This window comes from Varroa jacobsoni, unplaced genomic scaffold (assembly GCF_002532875.2).
Source record: "Varroa jacobsoni isolate VJ856 unplaced genomic scaffold, vjacob_1.0 scaffold_1034, whole genome shotgun sequence".
Taxonomy (NCBI): Eukaryota; Metazoa; Arthropoda; class Arachnida; order Mesostigmata; family Varroidae; genus Varroa; species Varroa jacobsoni.
Genome location: NW_019213936.1, coordinates 307643 through 333550, shown reverse-complemented (window position 1 = coordinate 333550; position 25908 = coordinate 307643). Strand labels below are relative to the sequence as shown.

General features: G+C 39.5%; 2 protein-coding genes and 1 long non-coding RNA gene across 4 annotated transcripts in view; 1 reads left to right on the top strand and 2 right to left on the bottom strand.

Annotated features, from left to right (window-relative positions):
* The window catches only part of LOC111265972 (uncharacterized), a 19621-nt gene extending 3040 nt beyond the window's left edge, over positions 1-16581 (top strand). The window contains exons 2-6 of the mRNA XM_022843054.2: positions 1555-1626; positions 3246-3410; positions 3804-3965; positions 4452-6476; positions 11619-16581. Of these exons, the coding sequence (XP_022698789.2) occupies positions 1599-1626; positions 3246-3410; positions 3804-3965; positions 4452-6476; positions 11619-12745 (3507 nt within the window). The 5' untranslated portion in view covers positions 1555-1598 and the 3' untranslated portion in view covers positions 12746-16581. The remainder of the gene's footprint in view (positions 1-1554; positions 1627-3245; positions 3411-3803; positions 3966-4451; positions 6477-11618) is intronic.
* On the bottom strand, positions 8167-9884 carry LOC111265976 (uncharacterized). Its single transcript, XR_002683796.1, has 2 exons — positions 9663-9884; positions 8167-8951 (listed from the first exon to the last, which is right to left on the bottom strand). It is a non-coding gene; the product is annotated as an uncharacterized LOC111265976 (long non-coding RNA).
* The window catches only part of LOC111265973 (uncharacterized), a 25142-nt gene continuing 15490 nt past the window's right edge, over positions 16257-25908 (bottom strand). Inside the window, exons 2-15 of one of the 2 annotated variants that reach the window (XM_022843060.2) lie at positions 24900-25070; positions 24522-24631; positions 24000-24081; positions 23720-23842; positions 23145-23339; positions 21619-21736; positions 21196-21316; positions 20751-20892; positions 20239-20364; positions 19812-19971; positions 18956-19046; positions 18465-18627; positions 18027-18226; positions 16257-17884 (exon numbers count right to left, since the gene is read on the bottom strand). In XM_022843060.2, the coding sequence (XP_022698795.1) occupies positions 17726-17884; positions 18027-18226; positions 18465-18627; positions 18956-19046; positions 19812-19971; positions 20239-20364; positions 20751-20892; positions 21196-21316; positions 21619-21736; positions 23145-23339; positions 23720-23842; positions 24000-24081; positions 24522-24631; positions 24900-25070 (1961 nt within the window). In that variant the 3' untranslated portion in view covers positions 16257-17725. The remainder of the gene's footprint in view (positions 17885-18026; positions 18227-18464; positions 18628-18955; positions 19047-19811; positions 19972-20238; positions 20365-20750; positions 20893-21195; positions 21317-21618; positions 21737-23144; positions 23340-23719; positions 23843-23999; positions 24082-24521; positions 24632-24899; positions 25071-25908) is intronic. The other variant, XM_022843061.2, reaches the window with a different exon arrangement.

Here is a 25908-nt window from a genome sequence, read left to right as displayed (position 1 = left end):
TCTCAAAAACGGTTGTACCAATTTTGATGACTTTTTTTGTGGGCTGGCCTATATTAAGATGAAAGCTGCAATGACAAATTTATGTCTGAGAAAATCCGTTTTAATGCTTGAGAATAAAAAAAAAAATGTACGGAGGCCTCGAGTGCGCCAATAGACAACGATGCTGGATTCGGAATATCTGCACCTGACTGTTGCGTGTCGGAACTGATTCTAAGAAGAGTAAAACAAGTGATTTACTGCTGCTCTCATTTAGAGTGTCTACGCTATCAATAGATAATAAACATGGAGTGATCACGGTGCAACAATTCGACTCGGTAAAACGCCGGAAACCTCAGTTGCTCGTACGTCCAAATTATTGCTCAACAGACGGAACCTAAGCGTCAATATGGTTAGTTTAAGTTAATATTTGATTAACTTGATGAAATGCAACGAGAGGACAGCTCTGAAATGAAATCTGGTGAACGACAGATTAGTGGAACTAAGAAATTTACTAAGGAAATAAACAGCAACTGTAAGGCAAGACCGAATAGCTTGACCCTTTGAAGACACTTGTGTGAGAGATGATTGAACGAGATAGTGACCGATAAATATAATAGGTAAAAAAAAAATAGCGAATAAAAACACGTGTTACCGTAGTGCTAGAAAAATAATCATCCAAACCTTCCGGTTTTGTATGACAAGTCGTAACTGTAATGTCTTTTTTTCAGTATGCCATATTTCCCTATTAAGAGCATACAAGTAATGAACAGTTCGCATTAAAATCTATAAAGAGAGTCGTTTGTTGTTAACGGGGGCTGCTTCATAGAGACTTCAGTAAAATGAAGGAGCTGTGGGTGGACCTGCCGGATCTACCAAGTGGCGGCATCCTGCCTATCGTCCTGTGCTAGATTTAGGCTTAAAATAAACGCAAACGAGAGGAACAGTATTGGACAGTGCTATTCAACAGTGAGCAGCGGTATTAAGTATAAACGTATTCGTCTTGGCTGTTTCGATGATGATGAGCCCATTAAACATGCAAACACGATCGTTGACGGTTACTCTGTAGGTTGTGTTAACACACGCAATCGGAACTGTATTTTTTGTGAAAATGTATTTCCAAGATAAGTTTTTTCTTTTTTTTTGCTAAAGAACGAGAAAGTCACCTGAAGCTGCGCAGGTCCGCTTTAGGTCTGTGGTTGAAGTTGTAAGTTTCTGTTTGAACTTTTTCAATTGAAAGTGCATACTATACAAGATAACATCGTTGTAATATCATGAGGTAACGAGAAAGTATTGATTAAATGATTTGATGTAGATACATTTTAACATACTGACGCCAATAGTTCGCGTGATTCTCATAATTAAAAAAAAAATTCGCTTATGTTACATCAGTTATTGCCAGCACACATTGACGTTAGGTGGCGCCCACCTTTCCGTCAAACCCCCTGAACACCGGTGGTAGTTAGGCGAGTCCAGTGGTCGATCACAAATTATTATATATTATTATTATGAATTATATGATGAAAATTATTGTACTTAAACTAAGTTGTTTTTTTTTTGGATTTCTCTTTCTGGTAGATTGATTTTGGAGTCCGAGAAACTTCAATTAATAACATAAAAATATGTCAAGAATACGGCAAGCTTTCGGTGGTAAGTTTATTCTCACTGGGACATTTGTATGAGCAAAAAAAATTAGACAATAATATATTTATTTAAGCTATGCAATAGGAAATTCAGTGGATGGCACAGTGTCTATAGGTACGAGTTGAATTTTCGCTAATGTTTATAAATATAATTTCCTGTACTAGTTGCATATCACTTCTGGCGTGTAATTTACGTACACACCGTACAGGAGGCTGTACCCCTGAATAGATTGTCCATTTTATTAAAAAAATTGTGCATGTTTGGAAAATGCCGAATTTCCATATTACTGAATTACGACCTATAACGCAGTAGGTCATGATTCGGTTCTTGATCAGTAAAAACAATCTTAAATACCCTGGAGGTAGTTCTACTGCATATTTTTGTGCTGGTTTACGGATACCAGTGAAGTCTTCTCTGTAAAGTTGCTTGTCTTGCTTACGGCAGCCAGGATATGGTCTGTACCTTAGTGCGTAAGTTGATTATTACCCACGTGAAAAATCACAGGGACAGATTCGTTTCTATGTCCCATAAGAATAAAAGGAGCGCAAATGCCTATTTTACTGTAATGTACCAGTCAGGCTCTAGCTTAAGCGGACGATGCGAATTAGTTGCAACGAGTAAATTATTAAAATATATTTTTGAGATTCATAACGATATGCGACTATATCCAAAGTTCGATGGATACTTAAACATAAGACCATTCCATATAATACATAAGCTGACCCCTAACAGGGTAAACCAGGATCACTTTGACTCCTATGAATCGTAGGACAAGTCTAAACGGTCAAAATCAAACATCCTGAGGGAAGCTCCAAAAATTTTGCTTCTGTTTGTATAATAAACATCTCTGAATACTTACACCGATATATTTATCGATGGAAATACTTGGGGGTCACTAAGCAAGGTCATGCAGCTTATCACACACAAAAACCATAGTAACGTTCCGCAGTAACATAACTCTGAAGTAAATGAAGGGAATCAGCTCAAGCTAAATAATTTTCCGCGGAAAGTTACGGAGCTCAAAAAAGGCGCATTTGAACATGTTCCTTTTGTGCTAGGCACTGACGTAGAGATGCCATTTAATTAGCCTCTAATGAGCTGATAAGGAAAAGGTAAGGAAGATTTTACTTCTTAATTAAGGACATAGTGTTCAAAAGCGTATGTACAGAGTAAAACACACGTTATATATATATATATATATATATATATATATATGGCTTTGCAGAGACATATAACTTTCTTATATAATCGGACTTGTTATAGGCAATTTTTCCCCTATGATAACCTCTACGATAACACGAGCACACCCCAGCATCGACACCAATTTATTCAGGATTTTGCCAGTACAAGCTCGCATCTTCATTAATTAATACTAGTTGCTTAATGCACTTACTTATCTTCTGTCTACGAAAATTTCCTCTGTCTGTCGCAGAGAAAGCTTAATCACAGTAACAAATTGCTTGTCGGCTCATCCAACATCTAACGACCATTTCATGATTAATGTCTATGATTAATCGGGAATGAATTTCTGATCATTGCGTTTAAGTAAGATATATAGCTTATAGAATAGGATACAGTCATTAGAAAAGGAATGAAACCTCATTTGTCTATATTTTCCATTTTAGGAAAAGCAGATTCAGCGAGTGAAGCGTCAGTGGCCTGTACGTTTGTATTGCCTGAGATCAAAACTGAACCGCTCGACGACATGACTGACTTTGTGTGTGGCATTGTCGAAGACGATGCGCCGACGGCTTCAGATGAAGACCAAGCTGAGGACGAAGCTAATGATTGTAGGTTTGCAGAAGGAGTCTGCTAAAACGTTTTTTCTGCTTTTTTCGTGTCAGTAACTAGGTAAGCCCAAGACTAGATATTCGTAAAGTGAAGAAGACATCAGTAGTAGCTATAGACTTAAAATATTTATACACCCCAACTCACTTGTTTGCATGGTTACACGGCCTTGTTTTAAATTTGAATTATATTCTTCGCATGAGTTTTTTCTCAAATTATATAACGAAATTCTTACTAGCTTTTAAAATAAATTAAATCCAAGTTTCGAGTAGAAGCTTGTTAGGGCGAAGCCCAGTTATTTATTAACATTATATATATATATATATATATGCATACTTACTGCTGTGCACAATGTAGCCATAATGGGTATTACCTAAGCGTGTGAACAATTTTAGTTGATATCGTGTTTGAGGCTTCGGCGATGGGAGACACCACTTGCTCAGCTATCAAGATCAAACAAGAGAGTAAAGAGGAATTGGTGGATGAAGTTTTATCAGAGGCTCCATACCAAACTGTCACCCAGGCTGCGCTAACTACCATCGGACCATCAATATTAGGTTATTGTACAGACTAAGATTATTACTTAGCCGAGATTATCAACTGTACTTGTAAAGTTAGATGTTCGCCTTGATCATGTTGCCCTCTTCAATAAGGTGACTTAGTGATCCCAGAGCAGTTCCTCTACGTTGTCCCATTGCACACTACATTCTTCAACGGTTGCCCCCAGGGCGGGTTAAAAACAGAGCCCCAAGGCGTTTATCTTCATATATTTTTTAAAAATTAAGAATGTAGAAGAGTACCATTGATGCGTTTTTATGAAGACTCTTTTGTGTGAATTGTTCTAGTCGATGCCAGTATAATATGGATGGTCTTGTTTATTTCATTTAGATACTTCGATTGAAGAAGTTATGATAACATAATATTAGAGTAGTTTTTACGTCGTTTAAGTATACATTACGCGCAATCGATGCATTAGTTAACGCTTTGTTTCCCTGAAAACAAATTCATTTCAACACCGATTATGGTTGCTTTCGGATTTTCAGATACCCAATCAGGCCAGTCAGATCAGCCAGTGCGGTTGGTTGTGATAAAGAAGGAGCGTTGCAGCGATTATGGACCTTTACTAATCAAAAGCAATCAAAAGGAGCCTACATCTGGTCGTGTTCTTTCGGCTATGCCGTTGGTCATTGTTCCAGTGAGCCCGGAGGGCCCAGCTCTGGGGGCAGATGCAAAGTCAAGTGGTGGTCCAATCGTAACCTCTATATTAAACTCATCAAACAAGGTCATCCAGCCTGTTGTATTGACAGGCACCCTTAGACAACCCCTGTCTACAAGCCTTACCGTAATCCAACCAAGAACTCTGAACGAAGCGCCTGTAGCAACGTCTCTAAAAGTAGATGCCCGCCTTCTTACTTGCGATCAAAAAGCTAATGGCACAATTAAGGGAGTCAGTCAAAGGAAGCAGGTCTTTCCACGTCAAGTGAAACCTCTATCGACTCGAAGGAGTCAGTTTCAAACGAGTATAGATAACGCGTCCGTAGCGGTAACGGGCACCTCAAGCAGCGTCACCACCGCGGCTGGACAAACTTCCCTGGTACATAATGCACAACTGAAGCCAGTACCCATAAAGGTTGTTACTATCAATTCAAATGGTTTTCGTTCAGTTCAGTATAGCACGCCTAAAGCCTTACGGCGTCAAGTGGACCCAAATATTTCGCAAGCGTCTGCAAACTCTGTTGTGTTACTCCCATCAAGAAAAATCCCTATACAGAGATATCCTTGTAGGATGATGTCATCAATAGCATCGGTACCGATCTCGAATCAATCTGTAACGGAGATCGATGTTCCGAAGCCAGTGCCGTCAAAGACTAGAAAAAGCTTCTTGTCAGATTGTCCAGAAAAATTATCAGAGAGTACGTTAGCCAAATCCTTGGACCTTGAAAGGATCGTTGAGTTTGAGCCAGAAGCTAACGTGGTGAGTACACCGAACACACCTTCGGTTACATTTACAGAAAAAGACGAGTTTAAAGGACTAATCGAATTCGAGCCGGAGCTTTTCGACGTTGAAGCTGAAAGCGTGGACAATACTACGGTACTGGACTATCCCGTCGCGAGAGATGACAGCGAAAGGAGAACGAGTAAAAACACGCGACGAGGATCACGCAAACGCGTAGTTCAACAGCCTCCGGCTATATTGCCCCCGCCGAGCCTAACGCCAAATGGAATCAGTCAATCTGGTCTGGTACGGCCGGCAAACGGCGCGAAACAGCGAGCTCGCGCCACTGGAGAGTATATCTGTGAATTCGAAAACTGCGGTAAAGTCTTTATTCGAAAGCAGAACTTGCGTGATCATTGGCGTGTCCACACGAATGATCGCCCTTACAAATGCAACTTTTGTGGAAAGGCCTTCAAGCAGGCCTCGCACGTTATCGATCACCAACGTTTGCATACGAAAGTCAAGCCATTCCTCTGCCGAGTTTGTGGGGCCGGTTTTGTTCAGGCAGGCCAGCTTAACAATCATATCCGGAAGCATACAACCGATAAACGTCGCCCCTTCAAATGTCCACATTGCCCATTCGGAGCAGCCATACAGGAAGCCATCGACGCACACGTCCATGAAGCCCATGTACTTCCTGCTGTAGATAATTCAAATCGTTCTCCGTTAGACTGCCCGCTATGCATTTACCGTGCAGTAACCAAACAAGATCTAGATGATCATATGAGTCGGCACGTTCATCTACGGAAGTTTAGCTGCCCCTATTGTGAATACAGGGCTCATACAAAGAGCCGTCTAGACACACATTTGTTATTACACACAGGTGAAAAACCTCATCCGTGCAGCGTGTGCGGTCGACGATTTCGGCAAAAGAGTCAAATGGAGACTCATTGCGCAAGTCAACATCAGGATCACGTTAAGACGAAACTCAGTAAAAGGAAGATGGTCACAGAGGACAGAAAAATTGGCCACGGGTTTGACGTCGGCGCAAACGATGCAAGGATAGAAGTTGTATCCGACGAAGATATAGATGTAAAACCAATTATACTGGATGAAGTCATACCTCCTCCTAAATGATTGAAACTTTGTGATAGTAGTCATTTTCGTCCACTTCATTATTATTGTCACTGAACAACCTGTTGTTGCAAAATATCAAGACGTTATTAAGGCATTGATTGAATCTACAGAGTATTGTCCCCTATGTACTACCCTGATAAACAGAAAAAAAACGCATTTTCACGCTCTCTTAATTTTCCCACTTTTTATTTTATTTTATTTAACTAGTTGCGTAAACGTATAGTTATTTAAACGCGAAAGTAAAGGTAATACCAACTTCAACTATCTGCGCTTGTCAGTTGAATGACAACAACGGCAAAACGTGATGAACAACAAGTAACACATATGTCTACTAAGTAACCCGTTTGTTTCTAATTTTCATAATTTGGTTAATTCTAACCGATAGAAGCGTACCCTGGTACTTCCGAGACAGCCAATGGCCGATCATCCACATTTACCCTTTCATTGTTACTGTTATGTTATATAGATGATATATATCGAAATAAGCGGCACGTATACTTTAGACGCGCTCATAACGAAATCGTTACGAGAAAGCTGATTATGAAGATCTTTGTGATAACATGATCAGATTAGAGAAAGTAAGACAGATAGAGAAACCCGTGGCGAACTCGGATGTACGAATCAATAATTAAACAAACGCTAGGTCATTAAGAACGTCCTGCGAGCCTGTTCCCGATGCGCAGCAAAGCGTTCTCATGTTTAATTGTGATCCGTGCATATTCGCCTTCATGTTATTGTTATTGCTGGTACTAACTGCGATTTATATGTAAGTAGTTTTAGCCGCATAAGATATATGTAATTTATATAGGCAGATATAATCCTGTACAAGTGAAGACTCTAGCATTGTTTGAGATATAGCTAATAGATGATTATAGTGTAATTAAGTAAAAACCTTGTCTGATTCCCATATGCCATGTACATACGTACGCGTTGTGTATTACTGTGCAATTCGCAGAAAATTCGCTGTACTCATGCGACGAAAAACGGAAGCAATGAAATTGACCGACCAAAGAATGAACGAAATCAGGCTGATACTTTTATAATTTAGTGTACACACCCATCCGTATGTTTAGCGAAAAAAGCATATGTACGCGTGTGTTTAGAAACCTAGAAAAACCTGCGCGAAACCTTTCTGTATTAAAGCTGAAATAAAGTTGAGTAAAAAATAAGAGTTAAAAAAAATACTGCCATTCTTTCTTCTCCGTTTTCAGTGTTGCTGATTCATGTAACTGGAAGTTTAAATTAGAATGTAATATTTTCATCCGAAATCTGGCATTTGCTAGATTTATTTTCCATACATCGCGTTAGATTTCTGGAAACGTCTCTTCATTTAGGCTTGTACTACAGGTAAAGTTAGCAATTCGTCCATCTGAGAAAATTTCCTAGTGCCATACATTTCTCCGTGTTTTCTTTTATGACAACTGTCATTTTGCAGATCACTCTGCTTGTTAAAAGAAAAGCTCAGCAAGACACATTTGAGTAGGCTCAGCTCCAATGCTTGACCTCAAATGGTTTGGCAAAACCATCAGAAATTGCTTTGACTAAATATTAGAGTTCTGAAAACATTGCTAGAATAAAATCAAAAATCAGTGTGATAAAATCGCATCAGCGTATACGTACAAAAACGATTATGGGGATCTCATCACATCTGAGCTGGAACATTGAGTACACAGGAAATAACCTAGTTTTCGGTTACGTTGCGAGAAGAAATGAGTTTATTGAAAAAAAAAACACGAAAAATTTCAATAGGCCAATAATCGCCTCACTTTGGTGCCAAAAAGCATCAGTCAACCGTCGTAGAACGTCGGGAAACAGCGTGTTTGCACTACTGGTGACTATATACTTATAATTTTACAAGTTATAGCGAGCTATTTATTCAGAAGGGTATAATAATTTGTGCAGATAAATGAATGGTTTATTGATGTCAATTTCGCATTATCTAGCACGAAGGGATTAAGCCATTCTTCTATCGGAGCCCGTTTTGTTCAGGCTGGCCAGAAATATTCTAATATTTGAAAACGTAGTGACAAACGTCAGCTGCTTGTCCAGTCAACATTGACACAAACGAGATGTGACATACAACGAAATTGGGCTTCTAAAACCAACCATCCTGTGGGAAGTTTATATGCGCATTTCCTAAGCCGATCTGAACAGTAAATAATAATACTCATTATTTTAATCTCGATAATATTAAATCTAGCAGATATAAAAGAAATTGCAATAATTAAGGCCAGCAGTGGGCATCCTCTGACTGCTTTTTCGAGGCGGCCAATTCAGCTATTAGTCTCCTTGACTCGAAAGTGCTAAGCTGCAACATTTAACTCACAAAGCTGTTCAACGGCTTCATAAAATGATAAAGTGGCTGAAAGTATTTTATCCCGTGTATTTTTCCGTCTGCTGATGTCATTTTCTGTAAATCCATGTTTGATGGTTCTGAGCGCTACCGATTTCGAGGCAAAGCTTCTTTTCTCTGTAAAAAAAAACAGTCTGAAATTTCTCTTGTTTGACAGGCCATTTCCTGCTGAACAAACTCTTTTCCCCTAAAACTAACATAGCATATTATATTTTAGAAAATTTTTGGTTTTTTTTGGACGTGCTCGACATAATTTATAAGTATATTTACCCCACAATGTTCACGCTGGGTTCTTTCGGCAATTCATCTCTATCGGTTGTTGCATTGTTTGTCTTGTCAAATCAGCTAACCTTTCAGCTATTTCATTATAAGAAAACAAGTAAATATATCCGCTTGTATTGATAATTTATTTTATCGAAACTTAAATGTTCTCCTGGGATCTTATAATGATATCGGTTGCTTATTGGCACCTATCAGAGCAGCTTATATAAACTAAGCTGTAGTAAGGGTATAACATGTCGAGAAAAAGACGATCCAGCAACGGTTGAAAAAGCTACAAAGCTTCGAAGTTGTCGAAAAACAATAACTTTGGAGAAAAAAATTAGAAGCATTTTTGGCTGGAACGGATCTATATGTGGCTTTCAGACAGACGTATAACAAACACAGAAGTGCTTGTTGATAGCTTAAAAACAGTAATATATAGGAAAAAAACGAACTACTGCACTAATCGTATTGGTTGCATATAATCAAAGCTCCGCACAAATACTTACTGCTGGTAATTTGTGTGAAGAGCAACAAATATTGACGAAGACCATATGCGACACGTACCTGATACAAATAGTAGTACCAAAGCAGAACGTCCATAGAGACCATCGAAGGCAAAAATCTAGTATAACTAGAGAAATTGTTTGATTAATGCACATAGAGGTTGCGAAAAGACTCGATTTCGGACGAATCACTTTCGCGATAGGCAAAAAAATGGAAAGTGGAGGAAAAGACAAACAGAGATTCAGTAAAAGTGGTTCAATCAAATAGATTGCTTCAATGATCCATTGCTTCCAATACAGAATATGGAAATAACTATTTGCGTAAAAAGCTAATGATAGAAGTCTCGTTAAGTGCACAAGATGGCTATAGAATCGTTTTTTTTCAATTTCGTTAATGACGGTATGAATCTGCTCTATCGGTAGGCCAAGGCGCGTCCGATGGCCTAGATTTCTTACGAAAACTATTAATTTTCTTTTTACGGAAAGGGTATTCGGGCTTATCTCCAAACAGTGGTTAATGTTGTTTGATAATGACGACAAAGGAATGCCCTCACAATGTTCCTTTCAAAGGCGAGATTTTTCAATCATTGCAATCTTTTTGGCCAAAAGTATTCATGACAGGAAGCATAGCTTTGACATTTTCCGCTATGCATTATCTGCCATATAATACGGCAGGCACATTTGTTGCAGTGTCCATAATTCTGCAAGATGATATTGAGCACAGCATCGTTGTCGCAGAGCGCATCACGATAACAACGATACCTTTTTCAAAACGGAACGCCTCGAACACTGCCAAAACCGCTATTTAGATTTCCCATGCTCTGAGATTTTTTTAGTGTCCAAATGGTTTTATGTATAAAACAATAGTTCTATGGACTTGAATGCTAACTGAGAAAATAAGCTTAGTTAGCATTAAAATTTAAAACGAATCGTTTGTCATTAACGAGGCGTGCTTCATAGAAACCTCAGTCAAATGATGCACTTTATGGAATCGGTACGACCGCCAAATGGCGCCATTTTGTTTATTAATTATGTTCAGCTTAAGCCTATAATAAAACAATCACAAACAGAAGGAACTCAATTGAACCATACGAGTTAGCAGCGAGTAACGATACCACGAATAGATATGTTTCGTTATACTGCGCCAGTTTCACGAGGAAATACAATCGTTGATGGTGGTTAGCCTGAAAGGTGTATCATTTTTTACTTTTAGAGGATGACAAAGTGGCCTAGTGGTGCGCAAGTCTCTTTTAGGTTTGAATTTGTGTAAATTTTGTCTGTAAAATTTGTTTGTAATTGTTGTCTACAACAACACTGTTGTAATGTCATGACGTAACAAAGAAGTGTCAGCTCACGTACTTTAGTATTTGAAGCATAGTATTAGGGTAAGTATACTGCTTACGGATTACTATATATTATTATTATTATTATTATTATTAATTTATATGTAGCTAGTTTTAGAGCTAAAGTGATTTTACAAAAACTGAATTGATTTTTTGCGCTTGTCTTTTGTGTAGTTTCATCTTGACGTCCAAAATACGCCACTAGTAACGTTCAAATATGCCAAAAATAAGACAAGTTTCCGGTGGTAAGTGTCTTGCTGGAACATTTGAAGAAATATATTTTAAGAAAATATTATATGTGCTTAAATTATTTAACGATTAATTTAATGGGTTGCATAACCGTCATGGGCATGGGTCAGATTATATACATGTATATATATAGCTCACTGTTTAACCAATTTTAATCTGATGTATGTTGTTATGAATTGTTAGGGTATAATACGTTGAAGTATAATCTTTTTTTTTTTGGAGGTTAAGGGCAAATGCATTATGCAGACCGGACATTGACTGTGCTTTGTCCGGTACTGTGGGACTCTCACCCACTAAACCCTGGACCCCTTTGTCAGCTTGGGCCATGGTTCGGTATATGTTTGATATTACTTCGAAACCTTTAAAAGGTTAAAGTATATTAACCGTTAAAGTATAATCTACATCATTTCTTCCGGCAACACCAGACAAAACCACCCGACGCCTTGAAAAGGTTGTTGAATTTCAGCCAGAAACTAACGCGACAGGTCCGCCAAACGCATTTTCGATTTCAGTTAGCGGCCTAGGTGAAACTGCTGACCCTATGGAATTTGACCCGGAGTTCTTCGGCTTTGAAATCGTCGACGATATCCCGATATTGCACTGTCCTGCCGTGGGAGGTGACGTCGAAAAGGGTACTAGTCCAAAGAAAAAACAACAACTTTCACGCAGACGGATAGTCCAACAATTTTCGGCAGTTATATCTAGGGCAAATTTAACGTCAAACGGAATCAGTCAATCTGGTCTGGTACGATGGGCAGCACCTGCAAAGAAGTGGGCTGTCGCGACCAAGAAGTTTACCTGCGGATTCGCAGGCTGCGGTAAAGTTTTTGCTCGGAAGCAGAGTTTACACGAACATTTGGGTGTTCACTCGGACGAACGACCATATAAATGCAACAGTTGTGGAAAGACTTTCAAGCGGGCTTCGCACCTTATCGCTCACAGACGTCTGCATACGACGGTCAAGCCATTTCTCTACCAAGTTAACGGGACCGCATTTGCTCACTCTCGTATTATAAAGCATGCCACCAACGAATGTCGCCCCTTCAAGTGTCCACACTGTCTATTTGAAGCGGCTAGACAGGATGCCGTTGACGCACGCGTCCGTGAAGCCCATGTATCTCCTGCTGTAGATAATTCAAATTGTTGTTCTCCGTTGGACTGCTCGATATGCATTTACCGCGAGGTAATCAAACAAGATATTGATGAGCATATGAGTCGTTCGCATGTTCATCTACGAAAGTTTAGCTGTCCCTATTGCGAGTATAGGGCTCACACAAAAAGCCGTCTAGACACGCACTTGTTATTACACACAGGTGAGAAACCTCATTCGTGCAGCGTGTGCCGTCGACGATTTCGGCAAAAACGTCAAATGGAGACTCATTATGCACGACAACATCAGGATCGTGCGAGGACAGCAGACAATAAGAGGAAGATAGTCGCAAAGGGCTGGGAAATTCGCCAAGAGTTGGATATCGGCCCCGATGATATGGAGATAGAATATGCGTTCGACGAACATGTGGAACCGAACGAAGTAATATCTACTTCTGAATAATTGAGACTTTGTGGTTGCAGTAAGTTTTGTTTATCACTACTATAATTAAACTGAGTGATTTATCGTTAAGAAATATCGCGGCATTGTTCTCTCCGGGCTACACAGATGAGCATGGAAAAGGAATCGCGTCCCTGTGCATGGTTTCTATTTGTATTAACTGTATTTTACCAGTTGCATAAGCATATTTTAACGAAAACGCCAGTTCCAATATGTGCAATTATTGGTTGAATGACAACGACGGCAAAACGTAATGAACAACAATTAACACATGTGACTACTAAGTAACCCGTTTGTTTCTAATTTTCATAATTTGGTTAATTCTAACCTGGTACTTTCGAGACAGCCAATGGCCAATCATCCACATTTACCCTTTCATTGTTACTGTTATGTTATATAGATGATATATATCGAAATAAACGGCACGTAAACTTTGGACGCACCCATAACGAAATCGTCACGAGAAAATCAATTATGAAGACCTTTGTGATAGCGCGATTAGATTAGAGCAAGTAAGTTAAATAGAGAAACCCATAGCAAACTCGGATGTACGAATCAATAATTAAACAGATGTTAGGTCATTAAGAACGTCTTGTAAGCCTGCCCGATACGCAACAATATGTTGTCAGGTTTCACTTTGCTTTCATGGCCTTATTACTGGTGGTATTAATCACGATCAAAAACCTTAGTGGTATATCTATAACAGCGGTAGTTATACTGAGCACAACTAAATAAAAATCTTGCCGAATTGATAAATGCCGTATGTATTTCGGCATGACTTGAAGATTTGCAGTAACACACGACAAACGAAAAAAGTCACAGGATAGTTACAATTTTTTTGTTTACGTGTTTAGCAGAGGTGATATGTGTGGCTAGAAGTTTTAGTTAGACCATTGTACGCTCCATGCAAGTTTATACCTAAATCAATATAAGTATAAACCTTAAAAGAAGTATATTAAAAAAAAAAAAGTATATAAATTTATGTACTGTTCCCTTGCAATTCGATAGTCACTTTAATTGCCTGTTAGCATCTATGGAAAGAGCGATTAATTTAAGCTATAGTAAAAGTTCAGTTTGGAAGAAGAACGGTTCAACAATGGCTACAAAGATTCAAAAAAATCTCAGACTAGTCGAAAAATGACAACTTCGAAGAATAGGTCTGATCTATAGGTGGGTTTCCAACCCGCATTTGGTTTAAAAATAGTGGGCGAGTCGGGAGCTTAAAAACTGAACTACCCCAACAGATTAGAATTGGCTGCATATAATTAAGACTTTGTACGAACAATTACAACACTATTAGTTATTGTTGAAGGTAACCTATAGGCGGCACATAGCCGATCCAGAGAGGGTAGTATTGGAGGGCAACGTCGTCGCGGATTTTCAAGTGGGAAGATTTCGTATCACTCATGACGTTTAGTTAATAAATGTACATCTGAGGAATGGACGAACGAGTTCGCTGAAAAGTGGGTAAACAAACGGTAAGTGACCGAATATGCTGAATTAAATTTAGTAGAAATAATGAAATGGAACGAAATAATAAAAAAAAAAATAGCATATAGGAATAGTTGTTTACGCAATAAGGTCCATGATAGAAATATGTTCAGACACGCAAAGTGATTAGAGAATTGTTGTGTCTCTTTCTTTATTTTTTTTTTTACAATTATTTTGCAAACGGTAAGGCTTAGATGAAACGGATTTTTTTTGGCAGGATAAAGTGCCCTTACCGGTGTAGATTTAAGGTAGTAACTACTGAAGACGCTATTTCTCAACGCTATCTTTTCTTGCTTGTACAAAGGGCATTCGAAGCCTGTACTTTATGGTGGATTGGATAACACTGTGTAAGGAATGATTCTACGCTGTTGACTTATAAAGGTGATCTTTTTCAGGCGATCCTAGTTCTTCGCAGTTTTTTTTACTTGAAGGTGTTCATGTTAAAAGCTTACAAGTGCTGTATTCGAAACCTCTTTTCATAATTAGGAAAAAATAATATAAACTTGTATTATGTTTTATTTGCTTGACATTATTTTTATTGTTTGGAAATTTTCCGGCAAATTATTCACATGCTAAACAACCATGTCAAAAGGATTTTTATCAGACGTGGAGCAAGACATCTTTATGGGTCCTTTCACAGCTATTGTGTATATAGGTAGAGAACTCTGTACAGTACGACTCAGCTTTCATTAGAATACTTTGTTACTGGGGCAAATATGCACAAAATAAAAATGGTATTACATGAAATATGCAACTAAGAGTACAGCTTTTCTATATTTATTTATACCCTTAGCTTCGTTTATTAATAATCAGTACCACGCTACATCCATGTTATGAAATTATTTTAATCATCGGTGTTAACACTTGCTTGCTTTGTATACGCTTCGACAGTGTGCCACAGTCGGGCCATTTCGGTCCTTTAATTCATATATATATATATATGAATGAATTTTTCTATACATACATCGGGATAGCACTTTGTATAGGCCGAGCTTAATACAGAAAGGGCAACGAAGTGTAGCATCGAAAGTCACTGGTTGGCCAAGAGCGGCCGGCAATAGAAGCTGTCTAGTGTGTCTATTTTATAATAGGTGCATCGTTTGCATGTATAAGCATTTTGCCGCTTGGCGTTGTTGTTCCTCTTCCACTCCTAACTGGCGATTTCTCCAAATACCCTTCGCAGATTGGATTTGTACTGACAGCTACAACGACGCTAAATGTCAATTATCGCTTTTATTATCTCATCCTCTTTGTCTCTAGCCGACAAGGCTGTCGCGGCACTCCGACGATACTATTTAATCTAGAAGGGAGTTCGAGCAGCGCGAGGTCACCTACTTTTTACAACGTAACAAAGTTCGACCAACGTACGAGAAAGCACATTGTGAGGCAAACTCTATCAGCGCCGTACACGTAGGCAATTACAAGATGTTTTGCGCATACGAACGAGTTTAGCAAGTTCGAGTGCGGGACACTACCTAGAAGCGTCATCCGTGACGAGAAACAGAATCTCATAGCAGCATTTTCAACAGTGAATACGCTGCTAGCAAGGCAAGATGACCCGCTCCGTTGTTTCGAAGTGGCGCTGTGTTCGCAGCGGTAGATTTGAACGTGATGAAATGATCCTTAATGAAAAAAATTGTCAGCAACGTAAATGATCCTGTAAATGCACAGTGAGACGAAATGCCTATCGGCCGCACTGGATGTAGAATTCGGAACATTTACGAATGTATTCACGTATCCACGACGAAGCATCTAAATAATTTGTAATTCATTAAGCACGAACACTTACTCAGTAGATATAATTGAGTTTCAAGAATACACGCTTAGCCGTAGTAAAAGTCAACGCAGGTTATCTATTCTCCATTCTAACACGTAGTGTGTACGCTGTTAGGTTTTTGTTTTCCTAGATTTGGCTAACGGTACTACAAGCATCCGTGGCGATTTCACTGTTACGTTCTACCTGTCCGTTAGAGGCTGTATCTGTTTTATCAGGATTTCCGTAGAAAATAAATGCAGGTTGACGTTCATTAAATTGCCATAAAGTTCGCATGTTTATTCATATCAGTACCGTACGCTTTTAGTCTAACTCGCATTCTCATCGTTTCACAATTGCTCGTGTATCATGGAAGCACATCTAGATAATACGCTTTTCGCAATTACGTAGTAAACTATGGCAGTTTACACTCATGACCTGTTCAAAGACGCATAACATTCGTTTTCAACAAACGTACGCACCTCGTGTACCAGCCTTTCGTTCATCCATATGTGTTCCGATGCAAGGCTTAAATTTTTTCGATTACTATTTTCTATAGTATGATGATAAAGAAAAACAAAAAAAAAAAAAGAAACAGCTCTAGTTTTTGTTGTATATTGCATTCACATTTGTGGCAACGATGGATACCTTCGTATTCTATTAGGGGCAGAATCGAATGCGCTGCAAAGAAAACCCAACGCAAATAATACGCCTGTCTCCTTTTGCATTATCATGGGTACAAAGTATTTTTGCTCTCATTTATATTAACAAATTATCAGTGCCACTCTTGAAGAACACCATGTTTTCAGTCTGTGATCCAATTGTTAGATTTATGTCATCTATTATCGTTTTACTTATGAATATTCGAAATACTTATCCGATCTATACTAATACCCCACCCATCGCGATCAGACCCCTTTGAGTTTCATCTGTTCGCGTCGTTAAGTCTTTTCATGTGCATGTTTAAGTTGTTTGCTAGTTTCTAAAACAAAACGAAGGTCGACCCCCAAATGCATGGCGCGATATTGTTTATATATATATATATATATATATATATATATATATATATAGGTGCGTGAACGTAAACTTATTCCGCACTTCACCTAACTGTTAAATCATCTGACTTGGTAGCCATAGTTATTTTAGACTGTTGACTAATCCAATGAATAAGGTTCAGGTGCCTGCAAGCGCTATATTGTGACAAAGACATTAGAATCACTAAGAACAGGTCAACACCGCCGATGCACGGCGACCTCGTTTAAAACATGAGGCAATTTTCACCGGATGTAATATTGTCAGTTTGCGATGTAGCTTTCTCTCCTCATGTGAAGCAGCAATGTCCGGTAACGCTTCCGATACCCACTGAAACCATAAAAGAGCTATGTCCTTTCTCCTCCTGAAGAAAGGGGTCAGACCCTAAAGACTGAACAATTTTAAGCCTAGGACTTCACCTGTCTACGAGGCAAGAACTTGGGGCCCGTTTCAAGCTGCTTGATGGCACTATTAAAAAAAGACAAGTAGGCGACTCCCTAATAAACGTACTACTTTGCCCTATTTTACATCCCTTTAACCTGCAAAATCCGCTGTAGTTTTGAACTTCTGAGACCAATGCGGGTGGAATTGCATCTCGTGTTTCCGTAACGTCAAGTCCGTCCTGAAATAGTTCCGTAAGCCAATAATGTCGTCTGGTGACTGCTTTTCATATGTTCGATTCGTTTCTCATGACAAATGGATGAAATTTATTGGCCTTCAGCTGGTGGTAGGTTTTCAACGACAGCTTTCATAAAAGCAGCCGCTGTAAGTGCTGCGTAGTTCTGCCAGTCACGACGTTTCGTTCCGTCTCGATAGTCCGCAATTCCGCGAATCACCATGTAGTTGTCTTTACGGTTACCGTACACCTGTTACGACAAGAACGAACATTAGGGAAAGCGTAAGTATACATACTACAAAATTTGTTAGGAATAAAGTTTCCAGGTCTCCAAATATATTGGGGTCTTATGATTATTAAGTAGCATCAGTGTTGCCGGTTAACCAACGTACCGATTCAACGACGCTATCAAATTCGCTATCAAAGGCGAAAATTCCGTATTGAGCTGCAAACTCTTGTCTTTGGGCGTCATCGGCTGCAATCACTTCTCCAGAGGCTACGGCGCCAAAGTGAACAACTGGGTGACCGTCTACCCGGGCATTCGGAGTTCCCTCTGGAGGACATGGATGACCCACTTCAATGACATCGTTACCTGGAAATGTTTACGTCTTGTTTATTATATATTTGTTTAACGCCTTTTATTTCGAACTCAAACGTATCTGAACGAAGACAACAGTTTCGCGCGTCACACTGTTCCGTCAGTCATCTAGATGGACAAAAAATCCTTTTAGATTCTTAGTTCACTTCATGTTGATAAATTTTGCCGAAATAAACGGACATGACTTTCGGTTAGAAACGTTTTGATTATCCTTCATTACTAGATAGATCACCTCCAATACTCATGTAGAGTTTATCCGTTTCGTCTGCGGGCCTATCAAAATCTTTCGAGTCGCCATCGGCGGAATCTGCGTTGTCCCTTAGCTGTTCCTGAGCTTCGGTTATGTACTCTTCCCATAATGAAGATCCGCTTTCCAAAACCTGTCTTGCGGCAACCTGAATAACGATAGAAATCAATAGCAACACCAACAGATGGTTGGTATCATCTTCATGTATGTCCCGATTGGTGATGTATAAGTTAGGTCTTAGCCAATCGTTTTCGCACCTTGTAGTTCATTTAAAGAAGATCCAATCACTTCTCGGGTCTTTTTTTTAAACACCCTTAAGCATCCTAGCAGAATTACATTCGCTTATTGCATTATACCAAAACCACTGATAAGAATAGATTGTCATCAAATTAATAGAAACACAGGCAATATACTTAGGTTCTTTTTGGCTCTCTTTATGCAATTACCTATAAAGTATGGTGGTATCATGTGCATACCTGTAGCTTATCCTCAGGAGGTAACCATGTTTTTAGGTTGAACGACTCTGACGGGGACGGAGATCGATCGTCGGTCGGAGAACTTTGAATCCTGTCAAATAATTCAGTCGCACCAAAGATAAGTTAATATTAGCAGGAGACGGAGGTCGAGGTCGTTGCCGTCACGCGTCAATGTTTAGGGACGTTTTTAGTAAGAAACATACACATTTAATTGTGACGTTATACTATTAGAAAGACAGTAAACTTAATATGTTGTACGATTCCGAGCTATTTAACGGATTTGGAATTTTAGACCATGTTTGAATTATGCATTACCAGTAGAATGAAGCTGGGAAATATTTACACCGAACCTTTGGCCGAAATTAAGGCCCAATGACTAAATTTGTGTGAGTTGAAAATAAGCGTACCTAGCTCTTTGTCTACTGCTTTAATGAGTTTTCGATACATAGCACCGGCTTCAGAAACGGAAGTTTAATCACAAACGACATCTTTTTCTTTAAGCTAGTCGTTCTCTGATGACACTCAGTCGACTGGTACTCGTAGGTGGCCAAAGGCCAGAATATCTGTTATATTTCGTCTGCTTAACAAATATTGAAGTTTATCGATTTGCTAGCTGGCTCCGAACAACGTAACAGATTCGATCTTACTTTGCTCCCGCTTAGTTTGCGGTAAAAATTAATCATCAAGTTGATTGGTCGCCGTCGTCGAGTTTTCAAAGTGAATTATTCCCCTAATGTACGAAAACAGACAAGCCTCTCAAAATCCTCCCCCTAACATAAATCAGATAAGATCTGTCTTTGATAACCTCGTGTGCGTGTCCTCTGTATGTGTGCGTGCTTACAGATAACGAACTCACTTCTCAGCGAACATATAAATGTAATTATTCGGTTCGATATTTTTAGGTCGATCCGAGACAACGACATCTCCAAGCCGCACATGTTTCGAATAGTCTGTGTAATGAGGAACACCACCTCCACAACCCACCAGAATTACATAGTCAACATTCTGGAATGTACCTGTAATGTAATCAATAACACGTGTTCAACGTGAGCCTAGAAGCGTTTTGTATAGCACATTTTCCATTACGAGTATGGCCAAATTCTATCAAACGACTATTCGAACTTCGTCTCGAACTAGTACCCTTAGCAACTCTGGAAATTGTGTCTACATCAACTTAACTTTGATAACCTGGCCGTGTTTAAAATAATTGTGACTCAGTTATAGGATTAAGCAGTGAAGGCGCATTTTCAGAATGACGAGTAAGGCGAGGAAAAAAGGACAACCGAGTAATCTCGTTGTGGTGTTTCCTGCGGCGATCATTGCGCCCCGCTGATGTCCGATGGCGGGAAGTTTTGTGGCAACGACACGATGCCGTCCAATGTTACCCAGCGTGTACACGTTGGATTCGCCTAGTGACAAGAAGAAAGTTGACAACAAGAAACAACAGCAAATGAAAATATGAACTGATCTTATTCATTGATGGCCCTGTAATTGATTTTCGTAGAACTTTATTGCCTACTTATTTCATCATTGTATATAATATTGCTTTACCTACTCAATGGCTGACTGCGACGCGCAATTACAGTACCTATTGGAAGCATGGTAAAACAAATGTTTCCTTGCTTATTATGATCCCATACGCGAAACTGCCATACATTCGAGCTGGGTAGGCAACTCTGAAATACGATTTTTCTCCTGACGAGTAGCACTGCGCCGTTGTTCAAGTCGTTATTAGGTAAACACATACAACAAATACGACCAAATTATATACAGAGACAATACAAAACAATATTACCCTCAGTTTTGTACCGGACAAAGGTGTTCTTATCGTCGATCATGGCATCCACGGCGACTTTCTCACAGAATTGTGCTGTAATTATGGCAATGGTCGGCTGTTGCTGTCGGGTTACCGGGGGCATCTGTCGCACGCGTTTCACCTAGCAGATCAACCAATCACCCAACGAATCAATCAAATTAAATTGGACTGGTGCATTGTATTGATTATTAATAAATGCGTATTTCGCTAAGCTCTTGTATTATCTCTCCGAAACGTCGAGCCTTAGAATTAAAACGTAGGACCTAAACTGCCGCCGACTGATGGCGCCTTGTTGTGTTGACGCACATTACAGATGTTTGTGATAAATTAGATAAGTTTTAATAGAATGATCTCATTGTCCTCTATCTCACTAGGTTGGGAAAAGGCAAGTTCAACGACTTACGACATTATCTATCGTGCATACCTTATGTTCATCTCTGGTGACTCTCGTGAAGGCAGTTCCATCTTCTGAGGTTCGGACCACACCGCGCTCTTCCAGTTCCGAAATAAATGCACGAACCGTATCTTCCGATGACAGAGATGCTCTGAACAATACAAGCGAGCAAAATATATACAATCTCTAGCTAGTCTTCTACAAGATAGGCCAGGCGTACGCAAATGAAGTAGGTTGACTTCGTGACGTTAAACTTGTCATATATAGAACCTTATACAAAGTACTGGGCAATCGTCAATCATGTAGACCCGTACGTCTTACTAATTTTGAATGATTTAGACTCGAACACGCCTCTTCAAATAGCTAGACACACACACGCACATCATTCCTGCTGACAGAAACACTAATTTGGTTACCATCAAATGCAAAGAACAGAGAATTCAGTGTCCTTACGTTGCAATATCTTCAACAGTAACAGCATTAGGATAAGCGCATTCGATAAGTTCGAGTATCCGTTCAATCGTGACTTCGGCCGTAGATCGCACCAGACACCCGTCTTCGACCATGCTCGCTGAAATTTTCAGTGCTACAATGAGAATAGATATTCTTTCATATACGGCAGCTGACTATATACGTACACGTACACGCATATATTAGAGTATTCGGTTAAATCCAATATTGGTGACATTTTAGGGTGGCGCAGATTGGCGCTGCTGCAGTTTTTTAAGCTATTAGTAGGTACGGCAGTACACAGTAAGGCGCGCATATAACGATATCGTACTAAAAGGCTCTTTGTTCTGTACCATTACAGGCCACACCCTCCTTGTGGCCGTATCATAAACAAAACAGTTAGCCTTTGACGCTTGCTTTTGGGGGCCTATTGAAAACGAAATCCAACTAAATGTTGGCTATCACTAACAAGACACAGATATGTCGCATAAAGCTTGGCCGCGCTCTGTGTTGGGTATTGCTATACTAAATTATACTCTCAGCAGAGCAAGACACATGCAGACGCTCTGTCTCTGCGCTAGATCTATCAACAAACCCCAGCAAACAATTTATTGTTAACGTCACAAACAATGAGCCCCTAATATATCTGTCGTTGACACTGAGTAATGTTATGTCCAATGAAAGCCATTTAATTGAGTCTCAGTAAAGGCATATATGTGCGTTGTGTCGTTTGTCATCACTGGCACATATATGCAGACGCTATTCTACTGCTCAGTTAATTTTTTTTTTAATGCATATGGAAAAAAAACTGAGCTCAGTGATCATGGAGGATTCTTGGACTACGTTGCCGTGATACAACTTAAATGTTCGACTCTAACTGGTCCGGATCGAGGTGAAGTCCTACTCTCATAATCATGACTACCATTAATAGTGACTAGTGAAGAAAGAAGTAGCGGTAATGGCTTAGCGTATTATCAGTGCCTATAGCAATTTGTTTGGAAAAAGTCGAAGGACCGCTTTGATACATCCGTATCTACGCTAAAAAATACTGAGCGAACATATGTTTAATGTGACAATTCAAGAAAAAAAAAAGCATGTTTATACGGTACAGAAGATTAAAACAATTTCTATTATTTTTAGTTAAAAAATTCTATGAGAACCTTCGATACAGACAGATTTTACTATTAGCGCATTAGCGCCACGTCAAAAGGCCCATCCAAACACAGTCTTTTTCGTCAAGTTTCCTATGATCTCCATTACAAAGAGGTCCGTAGGTACGAGACTAAAACCGTAGGAATGGCGAAATCGTTAGGAAAATTCGTATACAAGACATGTTAGTCCACTGCATATGAATCATATCTTTTGACGCCGAGGGTCAAGCGATCTATTCTCTGGTTATGTGCCACACACAAGTAGGAACACGCTAACATTAACGCATCATGCCCATTTTACTCCGCGTAATCAGTGCACCACTCAAAGAGGGACCCGTTTGGCTGTGGGTTCCGCGTACGAGGTCCCTATTTCGACACCTGATTCTAGAACGCCTGTTGCTGCCTGCGACCTGGAGTCACTTTCATTTCCAGTAGATGCTAAGTCGGTATTTTCACTGCCTGCGTCATGGTTTCCGTTTGTTTGCCGGCAGACAACGATCGGTAGAACTTGGAGTTCGCCAGGCGGCCGAAGCTCGGTGAGAGATATCAACAAAGTGTTCGTCGACCCATTGGCTGTACGTGGCAAAGCAGAAGAATGAGAAGTGGGAAAAATGCCGGAGAAAAAGAAGCAACCTTTTCTAGGGAGATTTTTTTGCCCAGTTTGTTCTTTCGTTTCCGAAAGCAGTCTATGGGATATACCGGTAAAACGGTAAAGCAATTGCTTGGGTAGATTTTTTCGATTATTATATTCGTCATATAAAAGTTACCGCACATCATCCGTATGACTTCCAAGAGATCTTAGCAATGTAACAGTTGGTGAATTTACGTAAGACTCTCAAAATTTATGAAAGCTCCGCTTAGTTCTTTACTCGTAGGTCACATACGTATCCATTGTATAATTTATTCTAAAATATCTTTAACCGATTCAACTCCGACGGGAAAACTAAGCATACCCATATGAGGATTTTGATCTGGCTGAAGGGTTTTCATTTGCTTCAGCTCAACTTCCACCTTTCTCATGTCCGGGTAACGTTTCTGCAGAAGTTTCATCACCTTCTTGATGAATCCCACATAATCTGAAATGGTATTGAGTACAGATTGAAACATTTTAGTAAACACTTCTCTCGTAATTTCTAGTACCGATGGAGTTCTCCCACCTTTTTTTTAGCTGTACATATAAAATGTCTGAAAATAAAAGCCAGATCGGGGTTACCAACTTAACGCATAGCTTACCTCTGGGAAATTCGCAGGGCGATACAAGTTCCTTGAAGAAATCTTGCGCAAGGTGCATCTGTAGCCTTTCGTCCACCTTGGGCTACAAGTAGGATACAATGGAATAACTCAATTATACGCCTAACAGTGTAATTAGCATGATGAAATGGCAGTACACAAAATAGATTGATTTTAAAAACATATAGTTAAAAACAAAGAGCTACCGGTTCTGAATTCTACGCTTATAAAGCGACACATCATTTGAAACAAAAAGTGTGATGTTAGACACTTATAAAGAAAAATAGTTAGCGACCCAATAAACATATTTGTGGCACCTAGATTAACTTTAGCCCAGCTGTAGTTAAGTGGGAACAGGATCGTTTAATATCGGTGGCTTAAAGGTTTATTGAAGTTGTCCCATAATACGATGATGCCGAATCCTCGCCTTTAACTTCCCGATTGATTTTAATTGTTGAGTTGTTCTCTCTTCTGGCATTTCGAAAATTACTTGTTACAGCTAATATACTATGTAACAATACTTACCTTAAACCAAAATTTGAGTTTTCGACTCTCCTGTGAGTGCGTATTATCAGCGGCATTTTTAAGGAACACCTTAAACTCAAGCCATAACTGAGGCACCTCTTCTATTCTATCTGCAAACATAACAGAACGAAGTGAGCAGTTAGTACTTTAGCTACCCATTGTAGATGCTAGCTTCATATCAGCTTCTCAGTGTCAAAGTCATCGGCGAACGGCAAAGGACAATAGGATTTTGGGCGAGAGAAAGGAACGAGGCCAGCTTCTCGTTTGGTCTTTTTCACGTTGTTTGAAAAAAAGTCTAGCTCATCGTTTACGTGGCTGTTCACCACACCTTTGTTGATAGGACAGAATCTCCCAGCTTACGTGGCCCTGCATGTATACCTGCTTCGTTAGAGTCGCCACATTGATTTTCCTTATTGATAACAATGCCCTGATGTTGTCCACCAGCGACGTGTACTGCCTGTGAAGTATCGACTCGTTCTACCCGGACGCGCTCGACGGCGATGCAAGTGTGGCCCGCACCGCGTTTGCGGGGCGTCATTACAATGCGTTCTGAAATACGGAAACAAGTGCGGATCATACATATTGGACGAGGCAGATTAGAGGCAAGTAATTGAAGAAAGGCTATGCTTTAAGTTTGATGTCTGAAGCCTTTCTTCGAATCTAGATTACCTTGACTGGTGCCTTTAGGTTTATTAAGCAAACGCGTTACCAGTGCATTGGCGCAAAGACATAACCAATGGCCAGTATCAATGTAACCGCTACACATAACTGAGAAAAGTTTATAGAAAAAAAGGCGCTTAAACAGTGTCAAAATACAAGCGCATATAACACAGCGCTGAGGCTCCTAAACAGATATGAGTTTTAGTCAAAAATTGACACTATTAAGCTTACAATTGCTCCTTCGGGCAGCTTTTCTCCACTTTACAGAGTTTAGTTCTAAAAAAATATTTAAAATTCAAAATTTCATAAAAAAATAAACTTCCAGAAGATTGTTTTTTACACTATTCAAAATAGTGAGATATAGTTGAAAAAACTGGCTAAGCCCGTGCCAGCAGCTACACTTAAACAGTTAACTTATTGACATAATCGAATCATACTCATGTTTATGCTCATTAATAACATCTGCACTATATCGATCTGTTAGAATCACAGCAGAGTTATTTTCGTGTCAACTTACTTTTAATAATTCGGTCTTTATTAGTTAATAGTACAAACCATAGAAGTTAATTGACCGCGCATCGTTTGTCGTGGTTTCACATGTCACGGGATATAATATATAAGGGAGCAACGCCATGATCTCGTCGGCCCGTGAATAGTTTTTTTCCTTGCATAGCATATTTTGCAAAAAACACCATTTTGATGCTCCGTCCTGGATATGATGAGTGCG